Source organism: Phoenix dactylifera, chromosome 5 (assembly GCF_051530095.1).
Source record: "Phoenix dactylifera cultivar Ajwa chromosome 5, Ajwa_hap1_PhDact_Kaust_v1.1, whole genome shotgun sequence".
NCBI lineage: Eukaryota > Viridiplantae > Streptophyta > Magnoliopsida > Arecales > Arecaceae > Phoenix > Phoenix dactylifera.
Genome location: NC_143194.1, coordinates 3620549 through 3646125, shown reverse-complemented (window position 1 = coordinate 3646125; position 25577 = coordinate 3620549). Strand labels below are relative to the sequence as shown.

Here is a 25577-nt window from a genome sequence, read left to right as displayed (position 1 = left end):
TTTGGCACGCTAAGAGCATGCATACTTCATAGACTTTTGATAACATGTGCTTTTGAAGCTCAGTTTCCCCTTTCTGTCAATTCCAAGTTTATATGTCTAACAGTATCTTTTAATGGAACACAATTTGCTTTTGTGAATTCAGATATTGGATTCATGCTTCTTGCTGATCTATTTTACCTTTTCATATATTTTGATGCTATCAAGGAACTATAATAATGTGTCATGCTCCCTATAAGTTGTTTCTCCTTATTTATAACTGGATATGTTTTTGGAATACAAGTTAGGATTATGTTATTTGTATATTTATGATTATGACCAGAGATGAGCCTTACTAAGCTGCTAGCGGTAGATCCGAACTGCTGGCCCGATCTTGTCAGGTCTCGGTCAAGACCTGAATATTTCAGGTTGGGTCCAGGTCATATTTGACCTTGACCCGAACAACCCGCTGGGTCTAATATATTTTTGATGGCCCAACCACATTGGCTATTGTGTTGGGTCCAGGTTCAAATCCAGACAGAATATTAAATTGTGTCGGTTTGGGGTCAAGCATGTCCTGGTCCGTTTTGACATGTTTGCTGGTCGAACTACTCTACGTCAACTTCTTATGATGTGATTGTGCAAAGTAAACAGGGCGATCTTTGGTTCTTGTGCTCCTTATGAGATTTAGTCAATCTATTTGATGCATCCCTTGGTAGTTAAAACAGGGTGGGCGTAGGGGGCTGTTCTGATTGGCAGTTTTGTGAAAGCTGTTTCCATGGCATCTGAATATTATGAAAAAAAGAGCAAAGATTCAGAAAGTTATATGTGGGAAAAATTGGGCACTTGTTTCTTGTTTGGCATGACCAATGAAACAAGTTTTAAGAACAGGTTACTGCAAGCAGATCGCATTGATCTGCTTCTGATTCAAAACTGGGCAAAAAATAACGCAATCTAGTCCAAATCAAATGTATTTAAATCAAGCTTGGATCAAAAGACCTGTCATGTGGATACTATAGAGAATACCAAGTAGCCCGGTCCATATTTGAACTAATCCAAACTGACCCAGGACCAATTCTCTATTTGTTGACCTGATACGAGCAACCAATTTATGCATGTTTTTATGGTTTATGCTTGGATTATCTTTTGATCTGATTTGGCTTGAAAATCCCAATGAATCAATAAAGAAATATTAAAGATAACCCAACTGGACCTGAATGGAAATAGATTAGGCTTGCATTTAAATTCTTGATTCGATTCAAATATGGACTGGATTTTGGGGTTGCCAATCTCTGATAGAATCTACCTGCTTGCAGCCTACCTGGGGGTAGTTTTCTGAATACTGGACACAGCCGACCAGGATGGGTTTACTTCCAATAAATATATCAAACCAGTTCAAATGATTTGGTTAATCTTGTGAAATCAGTTGACTAACTCAATATTTCTACTTAAATAATCTAGTCAACCATCTTACTTGTAAACATTGTTAACATATTGTCACATAATCATTTTTGTAAAGCTTTTAAAATTCATAGGCAGTTTCAAGGACATGCGAATGGAAACATTTTGAAACAATCAATTTCCATTTCTTAAAAGTCATAACTGGAAATCTTCTTGTAAAAATGGAGCTTGGTAGAGTAACAAGTATCGTGCTTAAGAGTAACCGATCTATTGTAAAGATAGCCATATTTTTCCAAGAAAAGTTACTGGTTGGTTGCTTGGCAGACAGGAAGGCTAGTTTTGATGCTCAGGGTTGTGAGATATCTTGTGTAAAACTCGATGATGCATTAGAATCGAAATTTTACCAGGGTATTCAAGCGGCTATTTGGTTGGATAAGTTGTTGACTGTATCTATACATGCAAGGGTTTTCTTCCCCTATCCAATTTATTAAGGTAATATATTTTAAAATTGTGCAGGTGGTTTTCACAATTAGGTCATTATGGAATAATATCTTGGAGATGTCTAATTATTTGAAAAAAAAATCCCAACATGTCAAAACAGTGTAATGAACACCTGATTATGATCTGGGTGTTAATTAATTTTGGGTCCATTGTTGGGTATTGTTGATGCCCAAAACCCTGCCTAACCATGTTCTGATGATCTAGAGACGTGGATGGTGCAAATCAACTCGCTCGGTCCATGGTGGTAGAAGACGGATCTACACACAGAAAAGAGAAAGGCTAGCCAGGGTGGCTTCGGTTAGGTCTTCTTCGATGCTTAAGTCAGACAGTGCTTTGGAACAACAGTATAAAATAATAAGAGAAATAAAAAGCATCATAGTAGAGTGATCTTTCTGAATTATTAGGCCTTGAGTGTCTAGCCTGGAGTGCTTGGCATAGGAGCTCGGCCTGGAGGCTCGACATGGCTTCAGTTAGCGGTTATATATCCTGATCTCCAGAGACTCGTATCCGGATCTCCAAGGATGCGCGGACTGAGAGCGCAGATTGGAAGCTCAGCTTGGGAGCTTGGCGTGGCTCTAGTTGGAGGTTGTGCATCTCGGTCTCCAAGGACTCATGTTTTGATCTTTGGGGATGGGCGGATTGGGAGCACAGGCTGGGAGCTCGTCTCGGGAGCTCGGCATGGCTTTAGTTGGAGGTCGCACGTTTCGGTCTCAAGGACTCGCATCTTGATCTTCAAGGATGCGCAAACATGGAGCACAGACTGGGAGGCACTAGCTAGCATTCTAGTCTCCAAGGATGCGCAGACTGGGAGCGCACACTAGGAGCTTGGCTCAGGATCTCGACGTGGCTTTGGTTGGCTATCGCACGTCCCAATCTCCTAAAGTAACGTCCTGATCTCTGAGGATGCATGGACTGAGAATGTTGGATTGGGAGGCACTAGTCAGTAGACAATGAGGGAACGAGGTGAAAAGGGCTAAGGCTGTTGCCTTCCCTATTTATGGAGGATTTGAGCAGCCCATTCCGATGTGACCTTTTGCCTCAGCCATGTGTCCCTCAAATGTTCATCCTAGAATGACTCTTTGAATTGCTGCTAGTCTCCAAGCAGCCATTTAGCCTGCGAACGTCTCACATGATAATGTGGCCACATTCCTTATAAATACGAGATCCGAAAAATCTCTGAAAAGATGCTGTGTATCCTCCTCGACAATCTCTGTCAAGGCGACCCTACCGGAAAAGCTACTTCTATAACCCGACCCGGCAAGCTCGGCTCGGTTACGGAAGTGGGGGGTAAGCAATGTGCATCGGGACTGACCACAGCTCATCAGAAGGGCCGTCCAACTAGAATACGCCATAAAGCCAACATACTACTGGTTAGGAGCAGCGACTTGGCGCTCCCAAAAGCCAACGGCTATGTTCGAATTTCGAAAGGCAGGGCGATCTCTGAAATTTCGACGACTTAACAGGCAGGGTATGATCTGCGTGTGAAGCATCCATGCCTGATATTTGGTATGTGCGGAGGCCAGCCAATCCTGGCTGACCCACGTGCCCAAATTCCACGGCGGCAGGTACTCTTTTTCGCCTATACAACCAACTTTTTGAGGAACTTTTTAGGTAAGTGCTTGGATGCCCTGACAGATTGTTAAAAATCTCCTTCTAGTTCTTGAGCATCGTTCTGACTTAAGCACCAGAGGATCCTCCGCCGGACACATTTCAACAAAAAGACTTCTTCGTTTTTGCTCTTGTAGGTCGGAACGTGGCCACCGAACCAGATCCCCGATAGTAGCCGTCCTCTACGAGTCTCAGCCAAGCATGACCCGAGCAGCCGATTGTTGAGTCCTCTAGCACCGTCGCATCACTTGCTTGGCACCTAGGTGATGCCGGTTTCCATCGGCAACAAGTATGAACATAGGTTCGTAAATTAGGTCTAGGTTTGAATTCAAAACTAGTATGTCCTTTTGGTTTGGGCGTGGATCTAACTACACACTTGACATGAACCTGACCTTGATACCGTAATTGTAAAGGATCGGATAAGCCATCCAATCCCAACACCGTCCTTGTTTGGGTTGATACATATGGATGGCTGGATCAAGATTGGTGGAAGCTAGGTCTGGTGTAGACCAATCACAAAATGCATGTCATTTCTTTGTCCTAAACTCTGAACCTGCAAGCAGCTTACATATGTACCATGGCTAGTAGCAGGTGTATGACATTGCTTCTTGTTGATTGTGGGCTTTCTTCGGCACATAAGCTACTAGTTTTCATGCAACTTCTGCATACACCTATGTGAGGTTAGATTGAGTTTTGCTGGTGGCATCAGCTTCCATACTGCCTGTTTAATAGTTTACAACAAACGTTTTCACCACGGGGAATTCGAAACAGCCCTTGTTTTCCCATTGTATTCTGATCAAGAATGACTTTTTTTGCAGTATTTAATGCCTTTGGATGTTACATTACCAGACCAAGTAGACCTTACTAGTTGCTCATTGTTCTTAGCATGTTGTTTCCAAATCTTAAGATCCAATCCAAAATAGTCCAAAATGATTTGGATTTCATTATTGCATCTGAAATATAAATGATCATAAGATCTATTTCTGCATTATGAATTATAGGATCTCTTTTGAAGTTATGAGAGCCAATTTGATCATACTATTGCATATTAGAACAAGTTGAATGCCCCTTTCACATGATCTATTTGACCTTTTGACTTTCAGAATTTTTTCTTGCTACTGTTAAGTTTTGAGCACATAAAATTAGCAAATTAGTCTTTGAGTTCCTGACATTGAAAGAAAGAAACTATTCTTGATATTGTTGCAATTATCTATCTTTCCCTCCTAAAATATCTACCTCAAAGCATATTGAGTTTATATGTATAAGCGTGCTGTATAAATATGCTGGACAACTAGTATTTGTTTTATTCGATAATCTATAAATAGGCATATGATGGTGGAAAGTAGATTTCTCACGTCTTTATATGAGTAATAAGTATCTGTAATTTTAAGGGTGAATATTTGAAATCTTAGGCCAAAGGAGTATGCATAATTTTATTTCTTTTTAAAAATATCATTCTTTGGAGATTATGCATAGGCCAAAGGAGTATGCATAATTTTATTTCTTTTTAAAAATATCATTCTTTGGAGATTATGCATGAAAAGTCCCTGGAAGGGTAAGTAAAATAATATGGAAAAATTAATTTTACTTGGAGATTTCATCTAGTCAAGGGGTGTATATGTAGCCCTCCAATTTTGTAGGCATGTGCAAATTTTGGATATTTTTGAAGGGTTATTATACAAATTAATATTAGACTTTTTGGAGTCGATTGTATGCATACCCTCATTTTACAAGGGTTAAATAAGCAAGAAAGCTCTTGTTGTGGGGTATGCATGCAAAATTGCTTTTTCCTTTTACTATTATTTGTTATATTTTTAAAAATTTTGGAAGAAAGTGGAGAGAATATTGCTGCGATCTGCAGTTTGGTCCATTCCAACCTCCTCTACCATTTTTGATGATGTTGGTTTGAGCAATATTAACTTTGTATTCATTTATTTTATGTGTTAGAGAAGGTGGTTGTAGTCTAAGACCCTGTTTGGAGGAGCTGTTGGCAGTAGAGCTGTTGGAAGTAGAGCTGTTGAAAGTAGAGCTGTTTGAAGTAGAGCTTTTATAAAAAGCTGTTTGCTGTTTGGTAACTACATTTCTAAAGTGCTGGGGCACTTTAACATGTGTTTGATAAATAAACTGAGAAAGTACTTTTGTATGACAAAATTACCATAAAGGACATTGCATAGTATTATCCAACAGAGCATAATAAAACATAACATATATTAATACATAATATACGATATAGTATAATATTACTGTAATGTAAAATAATATTATTATAATATAGTAATATGACATTGCATAGCATAGAGAACGCCAGAATGGATAGACTACCTTTTTTATTGCCGCCTACCTCTTCCTCAAGCTCTGTCTCCCACTTCTCTGTCACTGCTTGAAAAGAGCATAATAGTAATATAATTATTAGAGTAAATTAAATTTCCATAATATAACATTATATTAAATTATTTAATATAACATATTAATGTATTATGATATAATTAATATATATTATATTTATAGTATAATACAATAATAAAGATAAAAAATATTATAATTATTAGCATAAATCAATTTTTCTTAATATAACATAATATTAAATTATTTAAAATAACATATTAATGTATTATGATATATGTAATATAATATAATATTTATAATATTATACAATAATAAAGGTATAAAATAATATAATTATTAGTATAAATTAATTTCTCATAATATAACATAATATTAAATTATTTAACATAACATATTAATGTATTATGATATAATATATTATAATATTATATTTATAGTATAATACAATAATAAAGGTATAAAATATTATAATTATTAGTGTAAATAATTAATAATGCTGAAATATATTTAATTATTATCTTATTCATTCATTCATTCATTTATATAAATATTTATTTATTTATTTATTTATTTATTATTTTTTAAATTTTCTTTTCTTTTCTTCTTTTTTTTTCCTTTTCTTTTTTTCTTCTCTTCTTCTCCTTCCTTCCTCTCCCCCGTTCTCCTTTCTTCTCCTCTCGCGCGGCCGGCGGCACCGGAAGGGGGCCAGGCCGCCGCAGGAGGGGGCCAGGCTGCCGCGGGAGGGGGCCGTGGCCGGCGGCGCCCGCGGCAGTCTTGGCGGTCGCGGCTGGCCCCCTGGAAAGTGCTTTCCTCCCGCGAGGCCGACAACGCCGGAAAGGGGCCGGGCCGTGGCGGACGCGGGAGGGGGGCGGGTCGTGACCACTGGCGGCCGCAGGAAGGGGGAGGGCGCCCCCTTCTTCTTCCTGTTCTTCGGCCCCTCCCCACCGTGGGACCTCTTTCTTCTTCGGCATCGCCCCTTTCCGTGACGAGGACATCATGGCCGGCGGCGGCTGCGGGAAGGGGAAGACCACCCGTCTTCCTCTTCTTCGGCACCTCCCTACCATGGGGGTGGGGGAGAGGGAGGGGGTGCGACGGCGGGGCAGAGGGAGAGGGTGCGACGGCGGGGGAGAGGGAGTGGGGTTGGGTGGGAGAGGAAGAGACGGTGAGAGAGAGGATTTTGGGAGGATTTTTTTTTTAAATGGGGGTATTTTGGTCAAAAATACAGCTTTCCGAAAAAGCTGAAAATAACATTTTCGAAAAGCTCTAAATTGGAGCTTTCCCCCAAGAGCTGTTTTCAGCTTCCTGCAAAAGCTGAAACAGTTTTTCGGAAAATTTACTTTTTTAGGTAAAAGTACTTTTGGAGGGCCAGAAAGTACTTCTTGGCCCTCCAAAAGCTCCCCCAAATAGGGCCTAAGGCTGTTTGGGGGAGCTGTTGGCAGTAGAGCTGTTGGAAGTAGAGCTGTTGGAAGTAGAGCTTTTATAAAAAGCTGTTTGCTGTTTGGTAACTACATTTCTAAAGTGCTGTGGCACTTTAACATTTGTTTGGTAAACAAACTGAGAAAGTACTTTTGTATGACAAAATGACCATAAAGGACATTATTAGTATTATACAATAGTGCATAATAAAATATAATATATATTAATACATAAATATATGATATAGTATAATATTAATGTAATGTAACATAATATTATTATAATATAGTACTATAACATTGTATACTATAGGATAATAATTTAAAATAATATTAAATTATTTAACATAACATAATATTATATTATATTATATTTATAGTATAATACAATAATAAATATATAAAATATTATAATTATTAGTATAAATTAATTTTTTACTCTTTTGATGACCATTTATTTCTCTAACAAATTTTCTAACTAGGTGAAAAAATTGGTTAAATAATTACTAATATTTTTATTTATTTATTTATTTATTATTTTATTTCATTGAAATATATTTATTTATTATTTTATTTATTTATTTATTCGTTCATTTATATACATATTTATTTATTTATTTATTTTTCTTTATTTTTCTTTTTTTTCCTTTTCTTTTTTTTCTTCTCTTTTTTTCTTTCCTTTTCTTCTTTTCTTTTCTTTTCTTTTTTCTTCTCTTCTTCTCCTTCCTTCCTCTCTTTCCTTCTTCTCCCGCGAAGCCGGAGGCGCCGGAAGGGGGACCGGGCCGCGGGAGGGGGGCCGGGATGGCGGGCCGCGGCAGCCGCGGGAGGAGGGGGGCTCGGGACGGGGCCGGGACAGCGGGCCCCGACGGCCGCGGGGGGAGGGGGGGCTCGGGAGGGGGCCGGGACGGCGGGCCCCGACGACCGCGGGGGGAGGGGGGCTCGGGACGGGGCCTAGACGGCGTGCCGCGGCGACCGCGGGGGAGGGGGGGCTCGGGAGGGGGCCGGGACGGCGGGCCCCGACGACCGCGGGGGGAGGGGGGCTCGGGAGAGGGCCGGGACGGCGTGCCGCGGCGACCGCGGGGGAGGAGGGGCTCGGAGGGGGCCGGGACGGCGTGCCGCGGCGACCGCGGGGGAGGGAGGGCCTCGGGAGGGGGCTGAGACGGCGGGCCGGCCGGGGAGGCAGCGGCCATGGCGGCCCCTTCCTCCCCTTCCTTTTTTTTTTTCGGCTGTGTGGTGGGTCGCAGCGGCGGGGGGCTCGGGTGGGGGCTGGGGGGCGCGGCCACGGGTGGCCGGCGTGGTGGCTGCCTCCCAAAAAAAAAAAAAAAAGAGGAGGGCCGACGGCATTGAGGAGAAGGAGATAGAGAGGGAGAGAGAGAGAGAGAGGGGGGGATGGTGAGAGAGAAAGAGGCGGTGGGATTGAGGAGGAAAAAGAAACTTTTAAATGGGGGTATTTTGGTCAAAAATACAGCTTCCCGACAAAGCTGAAAACAGCGTTTTCGGAAAGCTCCAAAATTGAGCTTCTGCCAAAAAGCTGTTTTCAGCTTCCCGCAAAAGCTGAAACAGCTTCTTGGAAATTTTACCAAACATACTTTTTTCCCTAAAAGTACTTTTGGAGGGCCAGAAAGTGCTTTTTGGCCCTCCAAAAGCTCCCCCAAACAGGGCCTAAGTCTTCAATCGCATTGTGTCCGTACATTGGCCAAGTTTGGTCATAACACTTGTCGCTCTTCTTTATAATTGGCAATTGATTAGAACACTAATAGTTATAATGGATTTGTTGTACCAACTCGGACCATCCTCTATAGACCTATAGTGTATCGTAGAGGTAAGCATTGTTATAATTGCGAGATAAATATTGTTAAATATAAATTATATATTACTTATCTGCTATCTTTTTTTCTTTCTTGTTTTTTAAAAATATCTGATAATGCTTATAAGTTTGAGAATTGAGACATGATTTTTCTTGAATTATTTTTACTAAGATTGGCTGGTGGCCTTTTTGCTGCTCGGCGTGGGCTTATCGTGTGAATTCTAGGATATTTTGAGCCAAATTTCCGCACGGCCTGGTATAATGCTGCAAAAAGAACACCACAAAACCTTTTGATGTTTGAGCACGGGGCCCTCCTGGGATCATGCTAGTGATCCATGCAATAGATTCCTCAACTTGAGTAGGGGAATCCAATCAAACTTGGAACTCAGAGCCATGCATTTGTCTCATGGAGTTCAGATTTGAAAATTCCAATAAATAAGCTTAGGCCATTGTTGGCATCACCATTTTTTTTAAAATTTTACTGCCAGTTTTCTAATTTTAAATTCAGTTTGAAAGATTGAGACCTAGATTTTCTTGCTTTCACTATTCAAAAAAAAAAAAAGCAGAAAAATTTGCTGTTAATACACACCACCACCACCGCAGCTGCCAAATATTGCAATCACCATCTCTATCATCATCAGACTGTAACCCTAATTTTCTAAAACAATCGATAATACTAAATATATTTGCATCAAAAATGGAAAGATATTATCTATTTTTAGAATTAGGAAAAGGAAATTAGTGAGGAATGTTTTGTGCATCAATCTGGATCACAAGGCACTATTTAGCTGAACGTTATTTGAATTTGGAAGCATGGAGGAGAAATTATTGCCTACACTATGTGCATACGTGGCTGCGCATGCGCCAAGTCAAGTCACGGTTATTAGTGGTCATGGTTGGTTACATGTACGACTATGGGTCCATGCAGTATAAATAATAATTTCTTTCCTAGAAAGGTGGCGAAAGCCACTCCATTTTTGTTTAGCCACATAGGATCCTGAAGCACCTTAAGTCTGAATGCACATGCACGTTGTCACCTACTTGTCAAAATAATCGGTGCTGGCCTTGGCAAAATAATGACTGCTCTGTCGTCTTCATTTCAGGAGGTCTCTTTCAAACAATAGTGGTCAAGCTAGGAACGTGTCCATCTAATTAAATTCTTTATATTTCACACAGGGATACTTGGATGCCAACAACCAGTCCTCGTGATGATTTGTGGTTATTGAGTAAATGGGCAATCGTTAAATTTTATCTCCTATAATTTAAGTGGAGGGTTGTTGAACCAAAAAGATACTAGAACATGCTGATGAGGTTTATAGATTGATTTTTTTTTATTTATTTATATGAGAACTATGATTAGTGTGTAAATGATTATTCATTTGATAGTTTATGTGGAATATCCATATACAATCTCCTAAAAAAAAAAATCCAAATATGAATTTAAGTGAATGCATTGCGTACTCCTCTCAACACCAAAAAAAAAGAAAATATTTTCATATTCTTGCCATTCTTCTCATTTGGAAGAAGAAAAAAAATTAATAACCAAAATATAGTATTATTTTTTTTGAATAAGTGCACAAGACTTTCATCATTATGGGATCAGGAAAGAAAAAAGAAAGGGTAAGATGTTTGCATTCTACTTCTGTATACATTAAAAATACAATCATTATGACACAATGAAGCAACCTTATTATTATTCTAATGCCCAACACCACTTTTTTAAAAGAAAATAAATAAGGCTACGTATCACCTAGTATCTACTTTGAAAGATTTTAAAATCACATCAGTTTTTGTTGCTGCTTCTCACGTGCATATACCTAATGCTGGTACGAGAGGCCAAGACTTGGAATCCTCCGTCACGTTATTTCATCTGTTTGGGTTGAAGTCGGAAGAAAATTCGAGAAGATAAAAGAGAGAGAGAGAGAGAGAGAGGGAGAATTGGGTCACTCGAGTACAATAAGAGGATCTAATAATAATATCTGTAACCTTGAAGCGGTAAACTTGGGATCTCCATTTGGGTCACTAAAACGTGGCCATTGATAGCAATTATTGATGGACTGATGGGAAATCCATGTGCCATCGATTTTTTTTAACTTGGATGAATGTACTGTAACAAAAAAGATTTTGGATTCCAACCTCACAAGTTCATTAACTTCTATCCAAACTGGTATCAAGTTGTTTTTTTTTTTCTTGGGCGGCTAAATTAAACTATCCTTGAACAAATGTGGCCAGCGAAGTTAATAGATGAAAAGTTTTCTTGGGCAGTCCTTGATCTTGTGGTAGCGTGCAAGCCTCTTCGAGTTCAACCGATGGTGCGAAATTGTAGCAAGTTGTTACAATTTGAGTTTGTGAGAGCTTTTGATGCAATGACTGAAAATCGGCATGATTTTTTTTTATAATATGAAATTAATTTAGAGTTGCACGACCAAAAAGATTTGCAGATAGATTTTAGCATTCCAAGTTGGTAAAATCCCTTACTATTTGTACCAAAAACTTGAGTCAAAATCTTGCTTTTGCCATATTTGGAAGGCTCACAGTAATTGAGATAGAGTTAACCTCTATCATGTCCTCGTTACCTACTGGTATTTTCTTGCTAGAAAGAAATATTATATAATATAAGTTATTTGGGATTCATTACATCCCTCAATTTTTTTTTTGTTGAATCGGTTACTTCTACAAAGCTCTAGTGTATACACATATCCTCTTATCATTCCTTCCAATTTCCTTTAGGTGTTCTGGTAGCAGTTAAGCCTATTCTTGTTTAAGTCGCCAACCATATGGTCGGCGACACTATTTGCCCCTTAATAGATACGCCTGGCTACAAATCCAGACATACGTCAACAAGAGGTGACTAACATCCTGACGGTTTGCCCTATTGCCGATCCATGATATAACTATTTTAGAGTCCTCTTCAAGGATTAGATTGTTGGCCTGTAGGACGGCAATAATATATACCCATCTTTCCTATGTAGCTCTTAATTCGACCTGAATGATTAATCCTACTCTACCGCAATGTTCTCCATTCTATACATTACTGTCGAAGTTGATATTGAGAAAGCTAGAGAGTGTGACAAAATCAGATCGTAACAAATCTTGCTAAGATCATAATTAGATCAATAAGCTGTTTTGATAATTACCATTGGTTGAGTTGTCCGTTAGAAAACTCTTTTATGACTGATGACTGAAATGTTGATTTGTATCTATTACAGTAAGGAAGACTCGGGGGTTTGGGCTCCATCGTAGGTTCAACTCTAATTTTGTACTTATTTCTCAGCTGCTACTTCTCATAAGGAGCCAAAGTTGGATGAATGTGGCCCACCGCAGCCCCTTCGTTGTCTCCATCTTATGGATACAAACAAAGGCGGCCTCCCATCAACTCGCATATATATCTTGGCTCTTCTTCTTTTCACGTTTCTCTCCCATCCCTTCTCTTGAAATGCATGATGCATGTGCCAAGTACTAGTTTTATTAAGTTTAGCTTCTCTGATAACAGGATCTCCTAAATCTTATAATACGAACAGCTTTCCTTCACTTTTAAATGTACAATGACATTGAAGGAGAATGCAATAATTCTAGTTGGATTGTCTCTGTTACATACATACATGCATACATATGTTAAAATATTTTTAGGAACACATTGTGTCTAATATTTTAAAATATTGAATACAGAATCCAAAGATGGCCCATAAACAATGATATCAAAAAATTAATAAATTAATAAAAATAGGGATCACAACTATAAAAATAATATATCTCCGATCAAATAAGGTATGGTAACTCATATTTTGTAAGATCGGATATTAATTTATGAAGCAATCTCATCTTCCATACCCTAATGTGATGCAAAATATTTTAGAGGCCACTAAACTGTCAAGGTGGCAAGTTTTTCCCCTTTTTAAAATAGTTCTTACATGCAATCTTTTCATAGCTTTTAACTTTAATATATATGTCATCATCGTCATTCTCCTTTCTAGATGCAAGCATTCATTGTTTAGTTGCAACTGTGGTTTGTATCAAGCATTTTTGGGATCTCTCTCTCTCTCTTTCTCTTCTCCCCAACCCCCTTCTCTTGGATACCCATAGATTCTCTCCCCCCTCTTCCCCTCGCCCTCCTTTGGGATAATTAATAATTGATTCTCTTGTTGGAAGAAAGCTTGAAGAATATCCAAGAATCCTAATTGGCCCTCATTGGCATGCTTGGTTGCTGATAAGAAGTCAGATGGATCTGGAATTACTAAAAAAAAAAAAAACATGACAGAATCCAGTGGAACTTTAATAAATGCCACATATCACCCTTCTCGACTATGATCCATGAGTTTATTGATGGCTATGTTGGCCATAGGTTTTGTTCTGAAAGTTGTGCTATTTTAGAGCTACATGTGACTTTATACTTGCAGCAAAAACAAATATTGGAAATTACTAATTATAAATATTGCAGCCGAGTGCCTCACCATTTTTTTTGGGTTAAATTCTTAAAATTCTTATGAAGAGATTCTGAACCTTGGCAGGTGCTTTCCCTAGTATCTGAATTGGATACTTCTTTGGTCACTTTTAGCCAGAAGAATAATTCTTTCATCTTTTCTATGAAATAGTTGGTAGCATACCACCTATATTCTCTCTCTCTCTGGGGAAAAGAACTGAAAGACTATAGCTGACATTAATTCATTGAGATAACTATAGAAAAAGGAAGGAATTAAAACTCTAATCATCGACATCCTGGGTAACAATCTAGCACCACCTTAGTCCCCTTTGCGCATGCTGTAAACACAAACCTATTCTTGTTCTTAAACGTAGGAGGGAGGCAAGAGAGGAGCAAAAGAGAAGCAGAAATGAATGATTGAAACATTTCTACTGCAACTTTCTGTACCTCACCTTCCTTTCTCCAGTATATGTACATTATTGCATATCTTTTGTGCAGTTTAGAATGGAACAAGGATCTTGCGCACTACTTCAGCTAACTTGCGACATTTATGCTGCAGACTAAGAGGTCATCTCTCCATAAAAGATTTTATTTGTATGGTCAGAAACAAAATTTGATAGCTTATTAGACCCCTTGCACTGACCTTTCTAACACAGAAGCTCCCACCCCCTTCTCTCTCTCTCTCTAGGTCCATTGAAACCATTCCTCTTCTGAATCAAGAAAAGGATCTGAAGACATGAGGTGAGATGTGAAGTTGGGCTCAAAGCAATCCATCCCTGTCCAATCCATTAGTGTTGATCCATCGAACAAGTGTGCATCATCGAAAGACATGGTCCAGCTGATGTTATCTCCTTCTTGCATTGTGCTTCCACCACTCTGATTTCCCTCACCTATAGCATGGAAGAAACCATCGTTCAAATGATCGTTAAGAGAGTCATAGCTCTGAGGAGTATCAACGGAACTTTTAGACTCCTTGGTTGCCAGTTCAAGAGGTTGTTGGTTGTTGGGAGGAGATGGCAAGCATTGGTCATGAAGAAAGAAGGCCTTGGTGCACCTCCTGGCCTTGGTTCGCACCACAGGTTCACTGGTTGTGGCATTTGGGTTCGTTAATGGTGCCTCAGGCATGGAATTGGTTTGCTCGGATTTTTGAGTTGGCTGGCCATGCACCTTCTTGCGTAGTGTTGTGTTCCAGTAGTTCTTGATTTCATTATCAGTTCGCCCTGGCAGTCTTCCTGCAATTAGAGACCATCTATATATGGCCGCGATTGAAGCAAAAGAAAAAGATTTCTTCAGTGGGAGGGAAAAAAAAGGTACCATCTTAGCAATGTTAAGAGCTCTCAACTATGGTCATATTGTTTCTTATCCTGCAAACTAGGAACTCGGAGGTTTCCATGCCCCATATGGAGTGAGATTTTGAGTTAGGAGGTGGGAGCTTATGACCTGTTACCAAGGAGCTTATGGAGTATGATGATGAGCTTTTCCTCCTCCTCCGATATGTTCCCCCGCTTAATGTTAGGCCTCAGATAGTTGAGCCACCGGAGGCGGCAACTCTTCCCGCAGCGCTTCAAACCTGCAAACCATTGTATCCGAATGTCATTGAGATGATTGCCATTGAAGAGAGAGGAGTGCTAAGCCTTGGAGAAGCTCAGGCATTAACGCTTTTAATTAGTATCTCATAATGTGGGTTAGTTTGTATTCCACCAGCTCTTATGGGGAGGTTCCTCCAATTGCCTTCTCCATGAGCCTTGATGTATGACACAAGGATCTCGTCTTCAGAAGCAGTCCATGCCCCTCTATTGAGCCCCTCTTTTATACAGCATGGCTTCCTCCCCATTCTCCCCCCACCCCCTTTCTTTCTCTCTCTCGCTCTCTGTGGATCTATGTGCGTTATACCTTGTGAAGGGAACATCGAATCCTTCATGGAATTTATAGGTGCAGGGCCTTCTGATTGCTTTTTTTATTTGGTTTTGGTGTGAGGGGAGGGGCTATTTGAACGTTAGATGGCGAGGAAGATGGAAGTGGGATTAAAAAAATCACGAACTCCAAGAAATTTATTATTTAATTATTTTTTGTTTTTTGTGTGCTGGCCCATATAAACTTACAGTAAACCTTAAGCTCGATATATAAAGTTTTGTTTTCCAGTGGATGCTGGTTTCGTTCCGGTACAATCAACATGAGACTCTTTGGCAGGGGGGCAGCTTTTGTGGGAGCATGAGATGTCTTTTTCTCTTCTTTTGGCTTATACTATTTTTTCTTAAATAAATTGATTTTGCTCCTCCTTAAAATTTTCCGTGCAGTATCTTTTTCTTATATTTTAATGCTTGCTTTGAATCTTGAGCTAGTGCATCTGATCTACTCTGGATGGCATAGCATCCTGCATGATATTGGAGTTACAAATTTTAAGATTGCTGGTTGGTGCACTTGTGGTTTTACATGATATTCGTGTGCCCATAGCTTGGTGTGGTTGAAAAGCTTTCAGTAATTCACTGTGCGATGATGCAAGTTTATGGATTCTTATTTTGGTGATTCAAGAGACAAATCATTATGACGATGCTACTACTATCTCGCTCATTAGAATCAATGTATCTGACTTCACCAATATCAACATGGCTATTTTTACTACTACTACTTGTTTTTGTAAGTTGAACAACACATATCATCAACTTTAGAAGTCCATTATCAAATTTTATTGGATGGGATAAATTTTATAGGATATCTTGGAAGAGTTAGAGATGGTATTAACGAATGATGATATTAACGAATCTCTTAATGATGAAATTGCAAGAAGAAAGTTGGTTTTGAAATCTAAGAAGGTGATATAGATTCTCTAAGCTATGATAGATAGAGAGAATTATCCCAATATTCAGAATAAATAGGAGCCAAAGAAAGCATAGGACATTCTTGAAAATTCAAAAGAAGAGTAGAATTTGTTTAAAGATGAAAGTTTGAAGCAGGGGGAGCTTGATTAGTTAGATATTGGATTAAATCTGAAGTACTCAAAGCATGACAAAGTTGATCAGCTTGAGGATCAACTAAGTTTAGAAGAAATTTTGAGCAAGAGGAGTCTAATCATATGAAAGTTGTATCAAGTTCAAAAGAGATTGTGATCCATTTGATACTAAAATTGTTCAGGAAGAGTCACAAGACACTACAATCGATCCAGTTATAGAAAATCATATTGAGGATCCATCATTATTGTAGAGAAGCAAGAGAAACAAGAAACGCTTGTAGTAAGGGATGAAAGTATAGTGTTGGTTTTGATGAGACCTACAGCCTAATTGCAAAAATAACTACATTCAAAGTGCTTATCTCCTTAACAGCTAGCAATGGTTGGTTTTTATGGCAAATGGATACAAAGAATACTTTCTTATATGGTGGTTTTGACAATGATATTTATATATTGTAGCCTTTTGGCTTTGTTGACACCTCTCATTTGGTTGTTTGCAAACTTAGAAAAGCTTCGTATGGTCTCAAACAAGCACCTAGAGCATGCTATGATAAAATTGCAGAATATTTATTAGTTTATAACTATTCTCTTTTTTCTGCAGATTCTGGTTTATTTGTAAAGCACATTAGTAAAGGTATAGTGATTGTTTGCCTCTATGTTGATGATTTAATTGTTACCAGTGATGATGTTGATAAGGTCCATAGTATTAGTGGACAGTTATCTATACAATTCGAGACGAAAGAACTTGGTGAAGTGTGATATTTTCTTGGCATGGAAGTAGCTTAGCTTAAGGATTGCTATTTTATTTGTCAGAGAAAATATGCTCTTGATTTATTGAATAAGTATGGATTGGCTAATTGCAAGCATGTGCGGATAACAATTGAATCAAATTTAAAATTTAGCAAAGAGCAAGGCAAATGTCTTGATGATCCTACCATGTATAGATAGGTTGTGGATTGTTTGATCTATTTGATTATTACGAGGTTAGATATCTCTTACGCTGTTGGCTTTGCTAGTTGATATAGGTAGCATCCTTAATGGCTACATCTTGATGCAACTTTGCAGATCCTAAGATATATTGCTAAGATTGTTGATTATGATGTTTTATATATTAATAATTCTTCTATCAAGTTAATGGGTTTTATAGATATAGATTATGCTGGTGATGTAGATAAATGTAGGTCTACTACTAGCTATTCTTTGAGCTTGGTATTTGGTGTAGTAAGAGACAACCTACCATTGCATTGTCTTCTACAAAGGTAGAGTAATGTGCCACTACGATGATAGTTCAGGAATTGACTTGGCTTATGAGGTTGTTTGCTGATTTAGATCGGGACACTAACTATATTGTTCTTCTTTATTGTGATAATTAGAGTGCTATCCAATTGGCAAGGAATCCTATATTTCATATAAGGACAAAGCACAACGAGGTTCATCATCACTTTATTAGAGAGAAAATTGTTGATGATCAAGTTGATTTGCTTCCAATTTTCATAAAAGACCAGTTGGCAGATATATTCACCAAAGGATTGATGGTCAAGCAGTTTAAAGATTTTTGTGGCAAGCTCGATATTTTTAACATAGAGTTTGCAACAAGAAATGTTGGAGTTATCATGAAGTCCAAAAAATCTATTATTTAATTATTTTTTAAATTTTATGTGTTGGTCCACATTAGCTTAGATTGAGTTGGCTCAATATATAAACTCGTCTTTTTGGCGGTTGCTGGTTTTCTATTATTTTTGAGTTTAGGTGGGGATGGAACGAGCAACATGAGGTTCTTATGATTTTCCAAATTAAAGAGTGTGAGGTGTCTTTTCTTTTGAATAGGAAAAGCATCTTTATAGTGTGCCCATTTTTTTTAATTTATTTTTAGCCTTCATCTTTTTTGGTAGTGTGAAGCATCTAGAGTTTAGATACCAAATAAAGAGAGAAAGGTTCTCGAGTCTAAGTATGGCTGTTGACTTATAATATTCCTCTTTTTTTTTTTTTTTGGGGTGTGTGTGTGTGTGTGTGTGTGTGTGTTGGGTGGGGGGGGGGGGGGGGGGGGCGTGGAATAAAGGGTATGCAAATGACAAAAAGAAAAAAAGAGAGGAGATCTATAGAAATCATCTGTTTGCACTAAAATAACATAAATCCTTATTTTGCGTATCTTCTATCCCCCGCTCATTTAACTAATAGCACCTAAAGTTTTTTTTTTTTTTTTGGACATACCAATTTATTTGAACCACATATCTCTATCACTACTACATTCAAGATCTCTAAGATGCACAATATCTCAAAGACCCATTGTTAATTTTAGGTTTCGATATTTTGAAAAGTTCTACCTTCTAGGGAAAAAGAATTCTTTAGAGCAACACCTAACTTTTAGCTTGCTGACACAACTGCTAAAAGCTTAAAGAAGAGGCAACGGCAACAGAGCTCTGGGGAAACTCCTAACGGATAGTTTCCTGCCGGAGAACTGTCCGTCGGTGTCAACGCCGGCCTAGGCGAAGTGGTTTCCGGCGTCGCGGGAGGCCGGTCGTCCATCCGGGTGGCGGGACTTGCGACGGAACCTAAGCTAACAGCTCGACGGACCCCCCTACTTACCGTCTTCTTCCTTGCAGGGCGTCCAATGGATCGGAGGGGGAAGCAATCGACGGGGACGACAACGGAGGGAGCGGCGAGAGGCAATGGTAAGGGTTCTGGAGCCTGGACGAGGCCGTGGGTGACTCAATGGCCCACGGCCGCGGAGGTCGAGCGGCTGAGCTGCTGCTTTCCGGAGGTGTTGCATCCTCCGGAGGAGCCGATCGCGGCGGCCCGGCTCGAGTTGGAAGGGCGGGCAGCGGTGGTCCGGAGCTTCGGCCGCCGTGTCCCAGCCGAATGGGTGGCGAAGGAAGTCGCCGCCCGGACTAAGCTGAAAGAGGTGATGGCCGTCCCGCTTGCGGATGGCTACCTCGCCCTGAGGTTCCGGTCGACGGAGGACCGGGACCGGGCGCTGAGCGAGGGCCCGTGGGTGGTGGCCGGGCAACTCCTCGCCATGACCCCATGGGTTCCGGATTTTGAACCCGGGGAGGAGGCCGTGAAGACGGTAATGGTGTGGCTCCGCCTGCCTCGTCTGCCGCCGGAATATTGGTCGATGTCGACCATCTTCTATATAGCCACTCGGGCGGGCCGGCCGGTTGCTGTGGACAGCTTCACAGAACAGCGGCAGGCGATGGGATTCGCCCGGGTGAGGGTGGTGGTTGACACCACCAAACCATTGTTGCCGGGAGTGCTGATCCAGGGGAAGACGAAGGTGAGATGACAGCCCTTCGTCTTCGAAAATGCCCCGGTGTGCTCCCGGTGTGGGCGTATGGGCCACCAGGTAGCGGCTTGCCGCTTTCCGGCGACCGCTAGCGCCGAGGGGGGCTCGGGTTCGGCTTCGGCTGCTGCGGCGGCGGTGGACCCGGGGGGCGGGCCTGCCCAGCCTGCTCCGGGCGTCGGGGAGAACGTACAGGGACCGATCTACGGTCCCTAGATGGTGGCGACACGGAAGCGAATCCCGCGGGAGAATCGGCCGCCGTGGCCGGGGAAGACGACCGAGGCGCACTCGGGACCCGGGTTGTCCTCGACTCGGCCGCTGTCTCCGGCGGCTCGACCAACTACGCCGGTGTCCCCGGCGGACACCGACGGCTGGCAGAAGCCGGCGAAGGTGGCTCGCCGCCGGTCCCCGCTAGCCGGTGGGGGGGACGGCCACCCGGATACCTCCTTCAGTCCCCTCCTGGTGGACTCGGCCGATGACCTCCTGGCCGAGTCTGGGGACCCGGGGCTGAGTCGACGACTCGGCAAGGCCCCGATGCGGGCTGATCCTGAGCCCAGCCGGGCGGCCGCGGCCCGGGCCAAAACCCAGAAGCGGCCCAGGCCGCAGGCGGGCCTTGGCCCACTTGGCAGCACCGGGCGGGGGGCCCAGCTGGCCCTTGTACCTGTGGGCCGAGGGAACCCAATCGGGCCCCCACAGCGCAACCGGGCCCACGAGGCCGGCCGCCGGGGTCGCAGGCCGGTGGGGGCGGGCCGGGGCGCGATCCGCGACGCGGGCGTGGCCCACGCAGTCGGCGCAACCCGCGCTGTTGGCGCGCTTTGCGCCGTTAGCGCGCCGGATTCTGGGGACGCGCCGGGCGCGCTGAACGCGCCCGGTGCTGGGGTTGAGCGGGCCCAGGATATGCTGGGCCCGTGCGATGATGCGCGCGGCCGATGGGCCGCGCGGTCTGCTGGGGAATCGCGGGCGCTGGGCCCTCAGGCCCAGCCCGCGGTTGGCTCTTTGGGCCACGTCATAGTAGGCCCACAGGCCCACTCAGATACGGGCCTGGGGGGTCGAACTGGACTTGCGCTGCAGGGCCAGAGCGAGGAACTAGCTGGGCCTTTTCGGTTTAGGCCTCCTCATCAGGGAGCAGATTTGGGGCTGGGTCCCCCCGCACACGACGATCATGCTCTTCTCACTTTGGGTGTGACGAGTGGGGTTCAGCCAGGGGACGTGCGGGTGGGCACTGACCATGATGGAGTCTTTCGGTTTGGCCCTTGGCCTCCGGCTGGAGATGAGCAGCGGGAGGATGCATCCAGTGGGAGCAGAGCTAGGGACCACATCGTGCCGCTTTCACAGGGGTGTCAGGCCGAACCGATGGTGACGGGAGGGGGCACGGACCACACGACTGCTGTGCAGCGTATTAGGGCGGCAGTCATGCAGGTCGTATCTGTTGAGCAGCGGGAGGGCCCAGGTAGCACGCTTGAGGCTGGCCCCGCGGCCCAGGGGGAGGATGGGTCAGAGGCCGACTACGTGGACTGTGATCCATGAGGATCCTAGCCTGGAATTGTAGGGGGGCGGCCAAGCCGTCCTTCATGTCATCCTTCAAACGGTTAGTGCAAGTTCATTATCCGGAGATCTGCTTCATCAGCGAGACCCGGCTATCTGGTGAGGGGCTTGTACGTTTGAGACGGCGCTTGGGGAGGGACTGGGAGTCATACGCAGTCGATTCCCGAGGGCTGTCGGGAGGTATCCTGCTACTGTGGAGGCGAGGGGTGGCGACCTTTGATGTCTTCCACAACTGCCCCCAACAGGTAGTTATGGTTGTCTCGGCACCGGATGTTGCCCCATGGGTTTTGTGTGGGGTGTACGCGAGCACGGATTATAGGATCAGGAGAGTCCTCTGGCAGGAGATCACCAGCCTTACCGCCCAGGGTGTCCCGACAGTTGTAGTTGGCGACTTTAATTGCATATTGAGTTCGGGCGACAAGAGGGGCGGGGCAGCCTTAATGGATAGAGCGGACAGGAGGGAGTTTCGCGATTTTGTGTCGTGTACTGGCCTGGTGGACTTAGGATTCTCTGGACCTCAGTTTACTTGGTGCAATAATCAGCTCGGCAGTGCTAGGGTTTGGGAGCGTCTAGATAGGGCCTTTGCGTCCCCGGACTGGATCCTCCGTTTTCCTACTTGCAGGGTTAGTCACCTACCTCGGATCGCCTCAGACCATTGCCCCCTGCTGATTTCTACATCATCGGGACCTAGTCATCATAGCCCCTTCCGCTTTGAGAAGGTTTGGCTATCATACCCCCAGTCCTGGGATATTGTCCGTGAGGCATGGCGCATCCCGGTGCGTGGAGATGCTATGCACCGGGTGTCGCGCAAGCTAGAATTGGCCAAGAGGCGTCTTCGGTGGTGGAACCGTGAGACTGTGGGTGATATCTTCCGGAGAGTAGAGGGGGTAGAGACTGCGATCTCTGAATTGCAGCGGAAAGAAGATCTAGAAGGTGAGCTCTCGGTGGATGATATGGGTGATCTCCGGGGGCTTCTAGCGACCCACCACTCACTACTACGGCAGCACGAGATCTTCTGGCGACAGAAATCTCGAGTTCAGTGGGTACGTGAGGGTGACCGCAATACTAGTTTCTTCCACCGGACTACGATTATCCGGAGGCAGCGGAGCACTATCCACTCGCTGCGAGACGGGTCTGGACATCGGGTGGAAGGTGAGCCTGCCATTCGCCAAGTTTTGTTGGACTTCTTCCGTGACAGATGGACGGCAGATGAGGAGTCCGGCGACAGAGACCATCCCATGAGGATGGATGCAAGAATCGAGGATACTGAGAACGCAGCCCTGGTCCGACCAGTGTCCGCACAGGAGGTTCAGGAGGCAGTCTGGGCTTTGGCTCCAGACAAGGCTCCGGGTCCGGACGGGTTCCCCCCGTTCTTTTTCCGACAGTATTGGGGTATCATTCGGACAGCAGTGGTAGAGGCTATTCAGTGCTTCTTCTCTCAGGAGAGGATGCCGGATGACTGGAAGGCTACCTTCATCACACTCATTCCGAAGCGTCAGGGGGCGGCGGAGCCCGGCCATTTCAGATCCATTAGTTTGTGCACAACCTTGTATAAGGTTGTGGCCAGAATAATGGTCCGTAGGATGAAGCCCTTACTGCCTGGCATTATCAGTCAGGAGCAGGGGCTTTTATAGTTGGCAGAAACATCTTCCATAATATTCTGTTGGCTCAGGAGATGATGTGGGATCTGCAGCGAGCATCGAAGCGACATAGCTTGATGGCTATTAAGCTGGATATGGAGAGAGCTTACGACAGGATCAGGTGGAGATTTCTTCAGCAGGCACTCGAGGCGTACGGCATCCACAGACAGTGGATCGGTTGGATCATGGGGTGTGTCAGGGGGCCAAGATTTTCTATCTTGGTCAATGGCACACCTTCACCTTTCTTCGAGTCCACCATGGGGCTGCGTCAGGGATGCCCTCTATCACCTTATTTGTTTATTCTTTGTGCTGACATTTTGTCTCGTGATTTGCAGAGGGTGTGTGCCCACAGAGAGCTCGAGGCCTATGTCCCCGCCCCGGGGGCTAGTCCTCTTTCCCACTTACTTTTCGCTGATGATTGCCTTCTTTTGGCCAGGGCGCGGGTTTCTGATGCACGGGTCCTTCGGAGGGTAGTGGCGGACTATTGCGCGGCGTCAGGTCAGAGAGTTAACTTCCACAAGTCAGCAGTCCACTTCAGCCCGAGCACGGAGAGCAGGGTCAGACAGGAGATCCGAGGGATTCTACAGATACCTCAGCAGGAGGAGACATTGACCTACCTGGGAGTTCCTATCACAGGCCGCAGACTGCGGGTGGCAGAGTGCTCCTACCTAGTGCAGCGGGTGGAGAGCAGGTTGGAGGGATGGAGAGCGGCCTCCCTGTCTATGATGGGGAGACTGACTTTGATCAGATTAGTGTTGGGGTCCATGCCAGTATACCTCATGGCCAACACCGTGGTTCCGAAGACGACCTTGCTGAGGGTCGAGCGACTGCTGCGATGTTTCCTGTGGGGGTCATACGGCGGAGGCCACGGGGTGCACTTGGTGGCCTGGGAGCATGTCTGCCGGCCTACCAGTGAGGGCGGTCTCGGGGTGCAGTCCCTACTGGAGCGGCGCGAGCTTTTTATTGCTCGGCATGCAGCTCGGTTCTTGTTAGAGCCACACGGGCTGTGGAGTCAGGTGATGGCGGCCAGATATGGCCGTGGGGGCTCAGAGGCGGCACGGAGAGCGCGACGAGTCTCCTTCATGTGGCGTGAGATTGGGAGGTACTTGCCGACAGTGTCAGCAAATACTTGGTGGCTGATTGGCGATGGGCGGAGTATTGATGTGACTGCGGACCCATGGGTGGATACTGTTCCGCTGAGGTGCTGGCCGACCATGATCGATGCTGAGGCAGTGGAGGGGTTGCGGGTCTTCGATCTTCTTGCCCCAGGAGAGTCAGCATGGGATGACGCTAGGCTATGTCAGCTGTTCGGAGGATACCTAGCTGAGAGGATCCGGTCCCTTCCGGTGCCAGGTTGCGGGGGGCCTGATGTTAGGGTTTGGGGCACCTCCTGCCGATCCAGTGTCAGTCTGGGAGACCTCGCCGATGTTATCCTGCAGGAGCATGAGCCGGGGCAGGACTACACTTGGATCTAGAGGTCTGGGCTTCACCCGAGGGCGGCACTCTTCTTATGGAAGGTGGCATGGGACCGCCTTCCGATGAGAGCAGTGCTAAGCAGGCGAGGTTGGGGGATCCCTGCGGAGTGCGGGACATGTAGTGTTGAGGAGTCGATCGACCACGTGCTCTTTCAGTGTACGTGGGCGAGGTCGGCATGGCTGTGGGCAGGGTTCCCGCAGGGGGTTTGGTGTGGGAGGCTTCAGTTTGTACAGATGATGCAGCAGTGGCTGGCCCGGCCTCGAACATGTCAGGAGGCTATTCGAGCGACCTGCACAGCACATCAGATCTGGCTGGCGAGGAACGCCCACACCTTCGGTGAGCGCAGGGTGTCACCGAGGTTCGTTGCGGAGTTCGCGCGAGTCCAGGCATTGGAGATCAGACTTTCTTCAGATGGACCTCTGATAGCTCGGGACACCTGGGGTTCCCTCTCTGCTCCGGCAGCTCCTCAGCAGGTGTTTTTCACCTGGGAACCCCCACCCCCGAGTTTCCTCAAGGTCAACTTCGACGGATCGGTCCTGGATGGAGGCGCGCGAGGAGGTGCGGGTTTTGTCATACGGGATCCGCACTCCAGAGTGGTGGCAGCAGGAGGCTGTCAGTTGTTCGGTACGTCGGTTCCCGGGGCAGAGCTACGAGCTGCCTGGGCGGGTCTTCGATATGCGAGGCAGGTACTGCAGGCTGGCGTGATTATCTTGGAGGGCGACTCAGCCACAGTTATCAGTTGGATCCAGGAGGAGCTGAGGGGTGAGGGCTCAGACCATCCCTTGGTTCGGGATATAGGGACGATGTGTGGGGTTGGGGTGGCCATCCAGGCCAAACATGTATTCAGAGAAGCTAATGGGGCAGCCGACTGGGTGGCTGCCTTCGCGGCTCATCATTCAGGGTACACTTTTTGGGTGGGGGAGGGGGAGCTACCACTGGCTCTCCGTGAGTTAGTCTTTTTTGACTTTATTGGGTGTATTCGTACACGTACTGTATGAAAACCCGTCTTTAGCAAAAAAAAAAAAAAAAGCTTAAAGAAAGGACTATTTAATATCAAAGTGTAATGAAAAAGAAATTACAAAGGAGAAGCTAGCTAGACAAGCAAGGGTGTTACGAAAATCAGTTTAGTGAACGATCTTAGTGCAACATCAGAAGGAAAAGAAAAAGAAGAAAAAATCTTACGGAGCTTAGAGAGCAAAATATCGGCTTATAAAA

General features: G+C 44.3%; 1 protein-coding gene across 1 annotated transcript; it reads right to left on the bottom strand.

Annotated features, from left to right (window-relative positions):
• Nucleotides 1-13962: 13962 nt before the first annotated feature.
• On the bottom strand, nucleotides 13963-15459 carry LOC103704897 (transcription factor MYB1-like). The gene is made up of 3 exons (XM_008788388.6): nucleotides 15176-15459; nucleotides 14915-15044; nucleotides 13963-14723 (listed from the first exon to the last, which is right to left on the bottom strand). The coding sequence occupies exons 1-3, from the start codon at nucleotides 15393-15395 to the stop codon at nucleotides 14159-14161; spliced, it is 915 nt and encodes a 304-aa protein (XP_008786610.3). The 5' UTR covers nucleotides 15396-15459; the 3' UTR covers nucleotides 13963-14158.
• Between the last annotated feature and the right edge of the window lie 10118 nt (nucleotides 15460-25577).